Source organism: Rattus norvegicus, chromosome 1 (genome assembly GCF_021556685.1).
Source record: "Rattus norvegicus strain SHRSP/BbbUtx chromosome 1, alternate assembly SHRSP_T2T, whole genome shotgun sequence".
NCBI lineage: Eukaryota > Metazoa > Chordata > Mammalia > Rodentia > Muridae > Rattus > Rattus norvegicus.
This window is the reverse complement of record NC_141534.1, coordinates 72,359,641-72,375,112: the sequence shown is the minus strand read 5'-3', so window position 1 is coordinate 72,375,112 and position 15,472 is coordinate 72,359,641. Positions and strand designations below refer to the sequence as shown.

At 39.2% G+C, this 15,472-nt stretch overlaps 1 protein-coding gene across 1 annotated transcript; it reads left to right on the top strand.

Moving 5' to 3' along the window:
* Positions 1-13,008: 13,008 nt before the first annotated feature.
* Vom1r23 (vomeronasal 1 receptor 23) lies at positions 13,009-13,974 on the top strand. The gene is given in 1 exon segment (NM_001008941.2): positions 13,009-13,974. A coding segment is annotated over 1 exon segment (948 nt). The 5' UTR covers positions 13,009-13,026.
* The last annotated feature ends 1,498 nt before the right edge of the window (positions 13,975-15,472 follow it).

Below are 15,472 nucleotides of genomic sequence, written 5' to 3'. Positions count from 1 at the left end.
AAAACACCTTGGACTGGATTCATCCCGCGGTGTACTGCTTTCACCACTAGATGGTGGTCTTGTCATTTCAGTAGCTCAGAGGGAGTCTTCTGTAAGCTGCTTTGAGATAAAACAGAAATTTTCTTTGGAAAAAAAAATGCAGTAGTGAATGCAGAGACTTTTGGCTGTCGGTGCAGAAAATAAGAAAGATATGGGGGTCCAGCCCTAAAAATGTCAGTTACACCATTCCATCTCTAGCCCTGGAAACACCAAGGCAGAAGAATTGGTTGGGAAGTATGAAGGGAAAGAGGCAAACCCACGCCATTCTCTAAACTCCATACAACCACTGTAGTCAGTATCTAATAGCAACTGTCCATTCGTGCGCTGACTTCACAGAAGACCGCAATCTGTCCAGGGAAGGAAGCAGCTCTCTTTACTTCTCAGACATTGGCTGTAGATAGACTGTAGGTGAAGAATCACTGCCATTAGTTGTTATCCTGTGCTGATCACATCAGGCTCCAGCACATAGCTGCAAACTCACAGTCTCAACCTCAGTGGTTCCCATCCAATATAAATAGAGATAAACACGGTAGAGTGATTGCTGGAATGGAGGACGGGAATAGCACAGAGGTAGGTAGATTAGGCAGTATTTGAGTGTGTAATACATGTGTGTATATGTATACATACATATATGTTATACATATTTGAGGCACATATATGTATATATATCCATATACATATAGTAAGTATATGTACAGTGTATAAGCATATATATATGCATGCATAAACTAGCTAATAATAACAAAATTTCTAAAAGGCCACATCAGTCTGTACTTTCCTTTTGGTTGTATCATTATCTGGTTTAATACCAGGTACTAACTACTAGGAATTTGGACATTTCCATTTTGTAATAAGAGGTGTTAAAAGTTAAGTAGCTTTGCTGTTAAGTTCTTTGCAGTTCTGATAGAATCCTGTCAGTCTGGTCCTGGGTGGGTTTTGTTTTAGGGGGGTATTTTTCCTGCTCCAGTCTCATTGCTACTTGTAGTTCTGTTTACATTATTTCTTACTACTTTGTTTAAATTTGGTATGGTATATGCACCTGGAACTCATCTATTTACATGAGTTTCCAATTCAGTGGACCAGAAGTCTCTAATGTCAATAGGCATAAGATCTACCCGTTCAGTCAAGACTATCAAGTAGGCTCTGGAGTTACCTTGGGTAATCGCAAAGATATGATAACAAAAGTTATATGCAATTGAGCAAGGTAATCCAAACCTTCAAAACCACCACTCAGGAAGCAGAAGCAAGGGAACTCTAAGATGAAGGCCAGCATGAACTACATAGTGAGTCTAAGGATAGCTGGCAATATGCAGATATCTTTTATCAAAACAAAGCAAAATCCTCCATAAGGAATAGCTTTATGATACCTTCTGGCACCATGCAAGCTTCCAAAGGAGGTAGCCAATCAACCATCCTAGATACCTATGATGCCCATGAGCCACATATCATCATAACATGATAACCCTAAGAGTGCAGTAGTTGCAATCATACCTTGGTGGTAATGAACGGCTCTCTAACTAGACTTCAGACCATCTTAAAAAGGAAACTATGACTGATACTGGAAACACAGCTTCCTACTCAGTGCTAGTGAAGTCAGGAATCTTAGAGGAGAACCTACAACCACATCTTTACTAAACTACTACAATCTTTTTTTTTCATTTTTATTAACTTGAGAATTTCTTATTTACATTTCAATTGTTAATCCCCTTCCCAGTTACCAGGCCAACATCCTCTAACCCCTCCCCCTCTGCTTCTGTATGGATGTTCCCCTCCCCATCGTCCCCCCACTACCATCCTCCCCCCAACAATCACGTTCACTGGGGGTTGAGTCTTGACAGGACCAAGGGCTTCCCCGTCCACTGGTGCTCTTACTAGGCTATTCATTGCTACCTATGCGGTTGGAGCCCAGGGTCAGTCCATGTATAGTCTTTAGGTAGTGGCTTAGTCCCTGGAAGCTCTGGTTGCTTGGCATTGTTGTTCATATGGGGTCTCGAGACCCTTCAAGCTCTTTCAGTCCTTTCTAAGATTCCTTCAATGGGGGTCCCGTTCTCAGTTCAGTGGTTTAATGATGGCATTCGCCTCTGTATTTTCTGTATTCTGGCTGTGTCTCTCAGGAGAGATCTACATTGGTTCCTGTCGGCCTGCACTTCTTTGCTTCATCCATCTTGTCTAATTGGGTGGCTGTATATGTATGGGCCACATGTGGGGCAGGCTCTGAATGGGTGTTCCTTCTGCCTCTGTTCTAAACCTTGCCTCCCTATTCCCTCCCAAGGGTATTCTTGTTCCCCTTTTAAAGAAGGAATGAAGCATTCACATTTTGGTCATCCTTTCTTGAGTTTCATGTGTTCTGTGCATCTAGGGTAATTCGAGTATTTGGGCTAATAGCCACTTGTCAAAGAGTACATACCATGTGTTTTTCTGTCATTGGGTTACCTCACTCAGGATGATATTTTCCAGTTCCCTCCATTTGCCTATGAATTTCATAAAGTCATTATTTTTGATAGCTGAGTAATATTCCATTGTGTAGATGTACCACATTTTCTGTATCCATTCCTCTGTTGAAGGGCATCTGGATTCTTTCCAGCAGTATTACTTTTATTCCATCAGTTACATTGGAAACTATGTGTCCTGTGGTAGATACCACTAATTATCCAAAACTTCTTAAGAAATAGATTCTTGTTGATTTTTCACTATTTGCTGAATGGGGAATCGTATTTTATAATAAGCTGCCTCAACTTAGTTAGTGGTTTTGTGGCATTTCAAGGAAAGCAGAGCTACCATTACAGTAAGCAGATACATTGTACAAATTAAGATTTGTCTTCCTAGCTGTTCTGTCCCTGTCAAGTAAGTCCCTGAATTGTGTGACTTTCACTGGGAATATATGAAAACATAGAGATTCCCCTCAGATATAAACATATATTTAAAAGGAAAGGTTCTTACTCATCTCTGCCTCAGAAAACTCAAAAGAAAAATAAACTTAACAAAAGGTAGAGAGAATGAATGTATGATTACAAATATATTTAAAAGAAGGATTGAAAGCGCGGCTGATTTTTGAAGAAAACAGCAGTAGATTCAACCTAGGGCCTATGATATCCTCAGTTTCTGACTTTTGACTAGTTCATTGTATCAGATATGAAATCCCAAATAGCAAACAGGCCCCATAGCCATTTTTAAATGATTGGTTACTCCAATAACAGCTGTACCACTCTAGAAACAGTCAACACCACTGGCCTAGAAAGTCATCATTCTACTGTGCAGGATACAGTGAGAGTATGTTGTAGACAGTTTATATTTAGTTTTCTGTACACTACATCATTAGTGCCTGGTGCCATAGAAATGTTCTCTTACTAACTAGTTATCATCACCAAGCAAAAGCAATGTCAGCACCCTCTGGTGTTTAGGCACCTCAGTCATCACACACCAGTAACTCACAAAGAAAGAGTCATGTCCAGAAATGAAATTTGATTTAATAATTTAACTAGTTTTCATTTAATAAATACATCTGCTTATAGCAGAATTCTCCAGACGTACATACTATCTCTCTTTTTTTATTACTTTTTTTTTATTAACTTAAGTATTTCTTCTTTACATTTCCAGTGTTATTCCCTTTCCCGGTTTCCGGACAAACATCTCCCTAAACCCTCCCCCTCCCCTTCTGTATGGGTGTTCCCCTCCCCACCCTCCCCCCATTGCCGCCCTCCCCCCAACAATCTAGTTCACTGGGGGTTCAGTCTTAGCAGGACTCAGGGCTTCCCCTTCCACTGGTGATCTTACTAGGATATTCACTGCTACCTATGAGGTCAGAGTCCAGGGTCAGTCCATGTATAGTCTTTAGGTAGTGGCTTAGTCCCTGGAAGCTCTGGTTGCTTGGCATTGTTGTTCATATGGGGTCTCGAGACCCTTCAAGCTCTTTCAGTCCTTTCTAAGATTCCTTCAATGGGGGTCCCGTTCTCAGTTCAGTGGTTTAATGATGGCATTCGCCTCTGTATTTTCTGTATTCTGGCTGTGTCTCTCAGGAGAGATCTACATTGGTTCCTGTCGGCCTGCACTTCTTTGCTTCATCCATCTTGTCTAATTGGGTGGCTGTATATGTATGGGCCACATGTGGGGCAGGCTCTGAATGGGTGTTCCTTCTGCCTCTGTTCTAAACCTTGCCTCCCTATTCCCTCCCAAGGGTATTCTTGTTCCCCTTTTAAAGAAGGAATGAAGCATTCGCATTTTGGTCATCCTTTCTTGAGTTTCATGTGTTCTGTGCATCTAGGGTAATTCAAGTATTTGGGCTAATAGCCACTTATCAAAGAGTACATACCATGTGTGTTTTTCTGTCATTGGGTTACCTCACTCAGGATGATATTTTCCAGTTCCCTCCATTTGCCTATGAATTTCATAAAGTCATTATTTTTGATAGCTGAGTAATATTCCATTGTGTAGATGTACCACATTTTCTGTATCCATTCCTCTGTTGAAGGGCATCTGGGTTCTTTCCAGCTTCTGGCTATTATAAATAAGGCTGCGATGAACATAGTGGAGCACGTGTCTTTTTTATATGTTGGGGCATCTTTTGGGTATATGCCCAAGAGAGGTATAGCTGGATCCTCAGGCAGTTCAATGTCCAATTTTCTGAGGAACCTCCAGACTGATTTCCAGAATGGTTTTACCTGTCTGCAATCACACCAACAATGGAGGAGTGTTCCTCTTTCTCCGCATCCTTGCCAGCATTTGCTGTCACCTGAGTTTTTGATCTTAGCCATTCTCACTGGTGTGAGGTGAAATCTCAGGGTTGTTTTGATTTGCATTTCCCTTATGACTAAAGATTTTGAACATTTCTTTAGGTGTTTCTCAGCCATTTGGCATTCCTCAGGTGTGAATTCTTTGTTTAGTTCTGAACCCCATTTTTTAAATAGGGTTATTTGTCTCCCTGCAGTCTAACTTCTTGAGTTCTTTGTATATTCTGGATATAAGGCCTCTATCTGTTGTAGGGTTGGTAAAGATCTCTTCCCAACCTGTTAGTTGCTGTTTTGTCCTAATCACAGTGTCCTTTGCCTTACAGAAGGTTTGCAGTTTTATGAGAAACCATTTCCCGATTCTTGATCTTAGAGCATAAGCCATTGGTGTTTTGTTCAGGAAATTTTTTCCAGTGCCCATGTGTTCCAGATGCTTCCCTAGTTTTTCTTCTATTAGTTTGAGTGTATCTGGTTTGATGTGGAGGTCTTTGATCCACTTGGACTTAAGCTTTGTACAGGGTGATAAACATGGATCGATCTGCATTCTTCTACATGTTCACCTCCAGTTGAACAAGCACCATTTGCTGAAAATGCTATCTTTTTTCCATTGAATGGTTTTGGCTCCTTTGTCAAAAATCAAGTGCCCATAGGTGTGTGGGTTCATTTCTGGGTCTTCAATTCTGTTCCGTTGGTCTATCTGTCTGTCTCTGTACCAATACCATGCAGTTTTTATCACTATTGCTCTGTAATACTGCTTGAGTTCAGGGATAGTGATTCCCCCTGAAGTCCTTTTATTGTTGAGAATAGTTTTAGCTATTCTGGGTTTTTTGTTATTCCAGATGAATTTGCAAATTGTTCTGTCTAACTCTTTGAAGAATTGGATTGGTAATCTGTAGATCGCTTTTGGTAAAATGGCCATTTTTACTATATTAATCCTGCCAATCCATGAGCATGGGAGATCTTTCCATCTTCTGAGGTTTTCTTCAATTTCTTTCTTCAGAGTCTTGAAGTTCTTATTGTACAGATTTTTACTTGCTTGGTTAAAGTCACACCGAGGTACTTTATATTATTTGGGTCTATTATGAAGGGTGTCGTTTCCCTAATTTCTTTCTCGGCTTGTTTCTCTTTTGTGTGGAGGAAGGCTACTGATTTATTTGAGTTAATTTTATACCCAGCCACTTTGCTGAAGTTGTTTATCAGCTTTAGTAGTTCTCTGGTGGAACTTTTGGGATCACTTAAATATACTATCATATCATCTTCAAATAGTGATATTTTGACTTCTTCTTTTCCAATCTGCATCTCCTTGACCTCCTTTTGTTGTCTGATTGCTCTGGCTAGAACTTCAAGAACTATATTGAATAAGTAGGGAGAGAGTGGGCAGCCTTGTCTAGTCCCTGATTTTAGTGGGATTGCTTCAAGTTTCTCTCCATTTAGTTTAATGTTAGCAACTGGTTTGCTGTATATAGCTTTTACTATGTTTATGTAAGGGCCTTGAATTCCTGTTCTTTCCAGGACTTTTATCATGAAGGGGTGTTGAATTTTTCTCAAATGCTTTCTCAGCATCTAATGAAATGATCATGTGGTTTTGTTCTTTCAGTTTGTTTATATAATGGCTCACGTTGATGGTTTTCCATATATTAAACCATCCCTGCATGCCTGGGATGAAGCCTACTTGATCATGGTGGATGATTGTTTTGATGTGTTCTTGGACTCGGTTTGCCAGAATTTTATTGAGTATTTTTATGTCGATATTCATAAGGGAAATTGGTCTGAAGTTCTCTTTCTTTGTGTGTTTTAGGTATAAGAGTAATTGTGGGTTCATATAAGGAATTCGGTAGTGCTCCATCTGTTTCAATGTTGTGGAATAGTTTGGATAGTATTGGTATGAGGTCTTCTATGAAGGTCTGAGAGAATTCTGCACTAAACCTGTCTGGACCTGGTCTCTTTTTGGTTAGGAGACCTTTAATGACTGCTTCTATTTCCTTAGGAGTTATGGGGTTGTTTAACTGGTTTATCTGTTCCTGATTTAACTTCGGTACCTGGTATCTGTCTAGGAAATTGTCCATTTCCTGCAGATTTTCAAGTTTTGTTGAATATAGGCTTTTTTAGTAAGATCTGATGATTTTTTTAATTTCCTCTGAATCTGTAGTAATGTCTCCCTTTTCATTTCTGATTTTGTTAATTTGGACACACTCTCTGTGTTCTCTCGTTAGTCTGGCTAAGGGTTTATCTATCTTGCTGATTTTCTGCAAGACCCAACTTTTGGTTCTGTTGATTCTTTCTATGATCCTTTTTGTTTCTACTTGGTTGATTTCTGCTCTGAGTTTGATTATTTGCTGCCTTCTACTCCTCCTGGGTGTATTTGCTTCTTTTTGCTCTACAGCTTTTAGGTGGGTGTGCTGACATATGCTCTCTCCTCTTTCTTTCTGCAGGCACTCAGAGCTATGAGTTTTCCTCTTAGCACAGCTTTCATTGTGTCCCATAAGTTTGGGTATGTTGTACCTTCATTTTCATTAAATTCTAAGAAGTCTTTAATTTCTTTCTTTATTTCTTCCTTGACCAGGTTATCGTTGAGTAGAGCATTGTTAAACTTCCACGTATATGTGGGCATTCTTCCCTTATTGTTATTGAAGACCAGCTTTAGGCCGTGGTGGTCTGATAGCACGCATGGGATTATTTCTATCTTTCTGTACCTGTTGAGGCCCGTTTTTATTTTTACCAATTATATGGTCAATTTTGGAGACTGTACTATGAGGAGCTGAGAAGAATGTATATCCTTTTGCTTTAGGATAGAATGTTCTGGGTTGGGGATTTAGCTCAGTGGTAGAGTGCTTGCCTAGCAACCGCAAGGTCCTGGGTTCGGTCCCCAGCTCTGAGAAAAATAAAAGGATAGAATGTTCTATAAATATCTGTTAAGTACATTTGGTTCATGACTTCTCTTAGTCTGTCTACATCTCTGTTTAATTTCTGTTTCCATGATCTGTCCATTGATGAGAGTGGGGTGTTGAAATCTCCTACTATTATTGTGTGAGGTGCAATGTATGTTTTGAGCTTTAGTAAGGTTTCTTTTACGTATGTAGTTGCCCTTGTATTTGGGGCATAGATATTTAGGATTGAGTGTTCATCTTGGTGGATTTTTCCTTTGATGAATATGAAGTGTCCTTCCTTATCTTTTTTGATGACTTTTAGTTGAAAATTGATTTTATTTGATATTAGAATGGCTACTCCAGATTGCTTCTCCCAACCATTTGCTTGGAAAGTTGTTTTCCAGCCTTTCACTCTGAGGAAGTGTCTGTGTTTGTCTCTGAGGTGTGTTTCCTGTAGGCAACAGAATGCAGGGTCCTCATTGCATATTCAGTTTGTTAATCTATGTCTTTTTATTGGGGAGTTGAGACCATTGATGTTGAGAGATATTAAGGAATAGTGATTATTGCTTCCTGTTATATTCATATTTGGATGTGAGGTTATGTTTGTGTGCTTTTATTCTGTTTGTTTTATTGCCAAGATGATTAGTTTCTTGCTTTTTCTAGGGTATAGCTTGCCTCCTTATTTTGGATTTTACCATTTATTATCCTTTGTTGCGCTAGATTTGTAGAAAGATATTGTGTAAATTTGTTTTTGTCATGGAATATCTTGGTTTCTCCATCTATGTTATTTGAGAGTTTTGCAGGATGCAGTAACCTGGGCTGGCATTTGTGCTCTCTTAGGGTCTGTATGACATCTGTCCAGGATCTTCAGGCTTTCATAGTCTTTGGCGAAATGTCTGGTGTGATTCTGATAGGTCTGCCTTTATATGTTACTTGACCTTTTTCCCTTACTGCTTTTAATATTCTTTCTTTATTTTGTGCGTTTGGTGTTTTGACTATTATGTGACGGGAGGTGTTTCTTTTCTGGTCCAATCTATTTGGAGTTCTGTATGCTTCTTGTATTCTTATGGGTATCTCTTTCTTTAGATTAGGGAAGTTTTCTTCTATGATTTTGTTGAAGATATTTACTGGTCCTTTGAGCTGGGAGTCTTCACTCTCTTCTATACCTATTATCCTTAGGTTTGATCTTCTCATTGAGACCTGGATTTCCTGTATGTTTTGGACCAGTAGTTTTCTCTGCTTTACATTACCTTTGACAGTTGAGTCGATGATTTCTATGGAATCTTCTGCTCCTGAGATTCTCTCTTCTATCTCTTGTATTCTGTTGGTGATGCTTGTATCTACAGCTCCTTGTCTCTTCCTTTGGTTTTCTACATCCAGGGTTGTTTCCATGTGTTCTTTCTTGATTGCTTCTATTTCCATTTTTAATTCCTTCAACTGCTTGATTGTGTTTTCCTCGAATTCTTTCACGGATTTTTGTGATTCCTCTCTGTAGGCTTCTACTTGTTTATTTATGTTTTCCTGCATTTCTCTAAGGGAGTTCTTCATGTCTTTCTTGAAGTCCTCCAGCATCATGATCAAATATGATTTTGAAACTAGATCTTGCTTTTCTGGTGTGTTTGGATATTCCATGTTTGCTTTGGTGGGAGAATTGGGCTCTGATGATGCCATGTAGTCTTGTTTTCTGTTGCTTGGGTTCCTGTGCTTGCCTCTCGCCATCAGATTATCTCTTGTGTTACTTTGTTCTGATATTTCCGACAGTGGCTAGATTGTCCTATAGGCCTGTGTGTCAGGAGTGCTGTAGACCTGTTTTCCTGTTTTCTTTCAGCCAGTTATGGTAACAGAGTGTTCTGCTTTCGGGCGTGTAGTTTTTCCTATCTACAGGTCTTCAGCTGTTCCTGTGGGCCTGTGCCCTGAGTTCACCAGGCAGGTCGCTTGGAGCAGAAAAGTTGGTCTTACCTGTGGTCCCTAGGCTCACGTTTGCTCTTGGGGTGTTGCTTATGAGCTCTCCGTGGGGGCAGCAACCAGGAGGACTGGCGCCGCCCTCTCCAGGAGCGCCGGTGCACCAGAGTCCCAGATGGCGTTTGGTGTTTTCTTCTGGAGTCAGAGATGTGGGCAGAATGTAGTCTCTTCTTGTTTCCCAGGTGTGTCTGCCTCTCTGAAGGTTTAGGTCTCCCTCCCACGGGATTTGGGTGCAGAGACCTGTTTATCGGGTCTGTCCCTTCAGGTTCTGGCAGTGTCTCAGATGCAGCAAACCCGCTGTTCCTGTGCCCTTATCCAAGGGAACCCAGAGACCATATACAGTTTCCTCTTGGGCCAGGGATGTGGGCATGGGTGGGCAGTGTTGGTGGTCTCTTCCGCTCTGCAGTCTCAGGAGTGCCCACCTGTCCGGGCGGTGAGCTCTCTCTCCCAAGGGGTTTTCGAGCAGTGAGCTGGGCCATACTATCTCTCTTTAAGATTTTATTTCACTTCACTCAGTAATGTCAACAGTGATAAATGGTATTTTCTCATAAAATAATAATTGAACATTGGCTACAGTTGAAAAGCAAATAATGATAAATTACTTTATCAGGACAACTGTCGATTTATAGCATCTGGATCATTTTATGTTTCACTTTCTAAATATCAAAATATATTTGTCATTGGACTTCCATTCTATATATGATGATGACACCTTCTGAGATGAAGAAGACATAATAGATTTGTTTACAGAACACCTCGAATAATCTAGAAATACAATACACATGCATAACTCAATTGTAGACCTCAGACAGGCCACATTATTTTGTCAACTCTAAAGTTGAGATCTGGTGACCTCTAGAGAACTGAGGAAATAACAACTTATCTGAACTGTACAATATTCTCTTAAGAACTGACAGCTGGAACTTCTAATTCTACTTTGGTAATAGTCACCAGGGGAGAAGACTTCCGAACAACATTCTTGCCTGTTCAATCCTATATGCAATGGCCATTGCTACTCCAAGTAAAATAATAATTAGTCTGAGGGGAGGAGAGGTCACAGGATCATAAATACTGAGGCACAGGGTGCTTCCTTGCATATGAACACTTTGGGGCCGTCATGCTGAGAAAAGCATCCCAGGAAAAGAAAGACTGAAGAGACTGTAACAGACTACGATTTGAGAGCAGAAGGAAGAAAGGTAAAATGTGTGAGTATTTGTAAGTGATCATAGACGATATTAGGACTTTGGACTCAATCTGGATTATGGCAAGGCCACAGAAGACACACAGAAACTCCTAAAGAATGGATCATGGAGAAATTAAAACAAATTGTGGAAACACTGCTTTCCATTTCAAACTTCTCCCTTCCTTTACTGTTAGTGACTGCTGAGCTCTGTCTTATTGGAAGAGAAGTCTGGTGCTCATCAGGTCACATAATGTTTCTCTAAAAGGAAGAAGAGTTTTGTTTACAAGGAAATTTCACCTGATAAAGGAAGCTCTTTGTGTTTGGTTATCACACTTAGCTTTGTGGGAAATTTATATCTATGAGTGTTAATCTTTGAGCTCTTGTACAAATGGAGACTATAGACATTGATGGACTTGGTCATAAGCACTTCATGGAGGATTCATTAGTATGTTGTTTGTGTCGCAGATTGTAACATGGTGCAATTTGACTTCAACGAAGTTTTCCATGAAATATTTCAAAATAACTTTCACAAATAAAATCAGATTTAAAAGTTCTCAAAGCATCAAATTGACAATAATAATTTGTGCTTCATCTAATAAGCATAACATATATTCAGAACTTCTAGGCTTACAACTATTATCACCTTATGTTTGTAATAAGGAGTAAAATGTGTTTCATAAAGCAATGGAGTTTCTTGTAAATAAAGAACTCATTTGAACAAGATTTCCTCTTCCTCAGATTGAGAATGTAATTAATGGGAACAAAATTTTCGCAAGTTTGAAAATACACAAATTGATTAAGATGTAAGAAAAGTTTTCTGAGTGCATAACAATGGATATTTAAACAAAGGCATTTATAAATATAATTTCTTTCAGCCTTCAACCATTAGGCTCAAATCGTTATTCAAATGTCGGAAAACATTCTTTTTTTTTTTATTAACTTGAGTATTTCTTATTTACATTTCGAATGTTATTCCCTTTCCCGGTTTCCGGACGAACATCCCCCTAATCCCTCCCCCTCCCCTTCGTTATGGGTGTTCCCCTCCCCATCTTCCCCCCATTGCCGCCCTTCCCCCAACAATCACGTTCACTTGGGGTTCAGTCTTAGCAGGACCAAGGGCTTCCCCTTACACTGGTGCTCTTACTAGGCTAATCATTGCTACCTATGAGGTCAGAGTTCAGGGTCAGTCCATGTATAGTCTTTAGGTAGTGGCTTAGTCCCTAGAAGCTCTAGTTGCTTGACATTGTTGTTCATAAGGGGTCTCGAGCCCCGTCAAGCTCTTCCAGTTCTTTCTCTGATTCCTTCAACAGGGGTCCTATTCTCAGTTCAGTGGTTTGCTGCTGGCATTCACCTCTGTATTTGCTGTATTCTGGCTGTGTCTCTCAGGAGAGATCTACATCTGGCTCCTGTCGGCCTGCACTTCTTTGCTTCATCCATCTTGTCTAATTGGGTGGCTGTATATGTATGGGCCACATGTGGGGCAGGCTCTGAATGGGTGTTCCTTCTGTGTCTGTTTTAATCTTTGCCTCTCTATTCCCTGCCAAGGGTATTCTTGTTCCCCTTTTAAAGAAGGAGTGAAGCATTCACATTTTGATCAGTCGGAAAACATTCTTGAAGAAACTAAAAATGTGAAGACTGACCAGAAAATTAGGTTCTTTGGAATATCCTTTTCTCTCACTCCTAAATTTTGCTCTGAGCATAAAATATTCTAAACAGAACTGCCTATTAGTATAGTATTCCCACTTCTACCAGTGTCAATGGTTGAAATTGTCACTTATCACATTGCATGTTGCAAATATACCCTTAATTTACAAAACTCAATTTTGATTTCATTAATTAGAAAACCACATTATTTGGGTAAAAATAAAGAAATTATCTGGGTTCTTAAATTAATACTGATTTGGTTGCCATCTAACCACATTTTGCATGGGTTTATGTATATTTCCCAAAGTTAAATGTATGCCATTTGATTTTTGACCAATTGTTTCAACACTCTCATTGCTGTGTTTCAGACACTAGATATTTTGTGCCTGTAGAATTAATGAGACACTTGTGTCTTTGAACATACAAATATTTGAGTAGTTTGTGCCACATTCAGTAGCTTTCATATGTACCATTGATTCCCTACAGATTGAATATGTCTTATGAACTCATTTAGGATAGAGAATGTTGTGTATCCTGTGAAAAAGAACAAGTGGCCTCAGCCTTATCTTTTGAGTTAGTATCCTCAGTGAGAGGAGGAACTGACCATATGGATGCCAGTGAACTGTTTATAGGAGTGATCGTCTTACCTCAGACTGTGATTGGAGTTTTGGCTAATTTCTTTCTCCTCTACCACTGTATGATTCTTTACTTAACAAGGTACAGGTTGAGGTCTATAGACTGGGTTCTGATGCACTTAACTGTAGGCAGCATCTTAACAATCCTCTCCAAAGGCATACTCCAGACAATTGCAGCTTTTGGCTTGAAAGATTTCCTCAATGATATTGGATGCAAATTGATTTTCTCCTTTCACAGAGTAGGTAGAGGTGTTTGTATTGGTAGCACATCCTTTCTCAGTGTACTCCAGGCCATCATCATCAGTCCCAGGAACTCCAGATGTTCAAAGCTTAAAGTAAAAGTACACAAGTATATTAGTTATTCTCTGTACCTGAACTGGGTGATTTATTTCATTATAAGCATTATTAATCTTTTGCATATGAGGGCAAAATATAACAATGAAAGTACAATAAATCTGAAATCTTATGTATACTGCTATTCTGTTCGTCATGACCCAACCAGTGACATCCTGTATGCAGCATTGGTGTCAGGTCCTGACATAATTTTCTTAGGACTCATGCTGTACACCAGTGGCTTCATGGTTCTAACCCTGTATAGGCACAAACAAAAGATGCAACAGATGCCTAGGATGAATATTTCTTCCACATCCTCCCCTGCATCCAGAGCCACCAAAACAATCCTTCTCCTAGTCAGTACTTTTGTCTCCTTTTATGCAGTCTCTTCTCTATGTCAGCTCTTAGTAACTTTCTTGTATAATCCCAGCTGGATTATAGTGAATGTAACTGCAATATCTGCTTCATTTTTCCCCACTGTTTATCCCTTTTTCTTCATGAACCATGACTCTTGGGCGCTCAACTTCTGCCTGCCCTTGAAAAGGAATAGATATTTCCCCAAAGCCTCTAGCCAAGAACTGAACTGAAAGCTTCTGGTAACTTCTAACATGGTTATTAAATCTGTCTGAAAGAAATGTCAGCATATCTGTCTCCTAAGTAGCAGGATTAAAGCTGTGTGCCACCATGTCCTGGTATGTCCTGTTTTAAGTTACCACTGCCGTCAGTGTTGTTGTTGTTGTTATTGTTAATCAATCTCTGAGTCTAATTAGTGCTGACCATATGTAATATATGTGTATAGGATCACTGAATCTGAGCCTGGATAAGGGGTGTGGAGCCGAGATACTGACAAATGTAATCTCACAGTGACTCAGTGCTCTCCTGCTCAATGTGCATAAATATACGTGTGTACACATGTATGTGTGTGTACATATTGGCATCTGTGAGTCTCCCTGTATATCCTTATATAGAGGTGTGTATAGGTAGAATAGCTCTACCCATTCTCAGTCTCTCTTTCCCTTTGACTGTTCATTTTTCTTATATTCCTGATCAACACATGCCATCAAGAAACACTGATCCAAAGTTCATCATCAGTGAACATGTTCAGATTATCCTGTGGGAGGTGGCAGTTGCGTTGAGTATTTGTGGTGACACACACAATGTTACACCAAGTACTGTTAGTTCACACTTGAGTATGCAGTCTTGGTCAATTAAACATATATTTTAAAGAAATGGGAAAAAAAAGAAATGTCAGCATAGTAATGGTAATAATTGACGGTGGAGGCTTTTGCATAAAAGGATATATATCCCTGTTCTACAAATGATTGTGTACACACACAGACACACACACACACCCATAAATATATATAATGAATAAATATGTGTATATAATAATTGGAGTCATTTTTACACAAGATAGTAAAAGAATGTACCCAATTATTTTCATTATACAGCAAGCTATATATTTGCATGATCATACAACATACTTAAATTCTAAAAGCTAGTGAAAATTAGGTAAACTTTAGGTTTTGGGTAAAGATAGTTAAATTAAAACAAAACAAAACGCTAAATACCTTTGTCTTTTTTTCTGGATTTAGGGTGTTTTACCATGAAGTAAGTTCTGTGCCTGTTTAATGGAAGTCTATGTTTATATCTTATTTGTTCCTTTGCTCTGTTGCATTCAATACTGCAATACTATTTAATTTTAAAATATTATTTATTTTTAAATAGAAGATACAGTTATGGCCTGCATTTGCTGTTCCCCTTGTGCATATGTGAATTGTATGTTCTTTCCCTAATCATACCCACACTTTGAATTCAAACATATACCTTTAACATCTTTCAATGTGCTCTGAGTGTGCACAAAAGAATCTTCTACTTTAGATATAGCTCTGCATACATTTTTGAAATGGAAACCAATGAAATGTGTCTAATACCTGCTGCCTGAGTCTCCTCATGAATCAATGCACAACAGGCAGACCATATGAACACATCAAGCAGATCACCTTAAACAATTTTCACTTCCCATAGAGAACGTATTTCTGTATGTATGAATTGTATTTGACTATTACAATTTTGTGCTCTATA